A 798-nucleotide genomic window follows, 5' to 3' on the forward strand; every position below is an offset into this window, starting at 1 on the left:
GGGGGGGGGGTTGGTGGTGGTTAAAGGGGGACTCCCGAGGTGTAAAGTAAAGGGTTTAGTCTCTCCCACCCACCCCCTTTCTGTCGTTGCTAGGGGCAGACTCACCGACTTCATGGCCGCCGCCATGTCATCGTAGCGCTCGGCTTGCTCGGCCAGCCTGGCCCGCTGCACCAGCTGCTCTCGGTCCACCATCTCTCCACACTCACTCACTCACAGCGACAGCCGTTCAATCCGGGGATGGGGAGAGGAGGAAGGAGCCAGAGAGGATGCCTCTCGCTGTTGTTGTTGCTGTGGAGTGTTTCCCCGCTCGCTCGCTCCGTCCGACTGACTGACTGGCGCCGCAGCCCCTCCCCCCCGACTCCCCGTCCGCCTGCCTACCCACAAGGCCCCGCACTGCCGCAGTCGGGCATGCGCACTGCGGCCGCGCCCGGGCTCCGGCTATTTAACGGTGACGTCACCTTCTAATTTTAGCAACCTGCGGACTTTTTCCGCGAGGGCGGGGCCGCCCGGAGCGCGCAGGCGCACTGCCGACCCCCCGCCCCCTCTCTCGCCCCTTCAACAACCGTCAGCGCAGGTGCGCCCTCACCGCGGGGGCGGAGTTTCCTCCCCGTGTGCGGTTCCCATGGCAGCGCCCCCACTCCCTCGGGGCTGCCGGAAGCTGGTGTCGAGGGCGCAAGCAGCAGCTCGGGCTGGTTATACCTTCTGTAGGGGTTGAACCCACCCAGAGCGAGCAATGGTGCACTGGAACCAAATTGACCGACGGTGCACTGGAACCAGATTGACCGACGGTGCACTGGA

The 798-nt window shown here is 65.5% G+C and overlaps 1 protein-coding gene across 1 annotated transcript in view; it reads right to left on the reverse strand.

Annotated features, from left to right (window-relative positions):
- Positions 1 to 405, reverse strand: part of LOC109924564 (14-3-3 protein gamma-1-like) — an 8,891-nt gene extending 8,486 nt beyond the window's left edge. The window contains exon 1 of the mRNA XM_020524562.2: positions 106 to 405. Coding sequence (XP_020380151.1) covers positions 106 to 192 — 87 coding nt within the window. The 5' untranslated portion in view covers positions 193 to 405. The remainder of the gene's footprint in view (positions 1 to 105) is intronic.
- Positions 406 to 798: the final 393 nt, after the last annotated feature.

The sequence above is a fragment of the Rhincodon typus genome, chromosome 24, assembly GCF_021869965.1.
Source record: "Rhincodon typus isolate 14 chromosome 24, sRhiTyp1.1, whole genome shotgun sequence".
Taxonomy (NCBI): Eukaryota; Metazoa; Chordata; class Chondrichthyes; order Orectolobiformes; family Rhincodontidae; genus Rhincodon; species Rhincodon typus.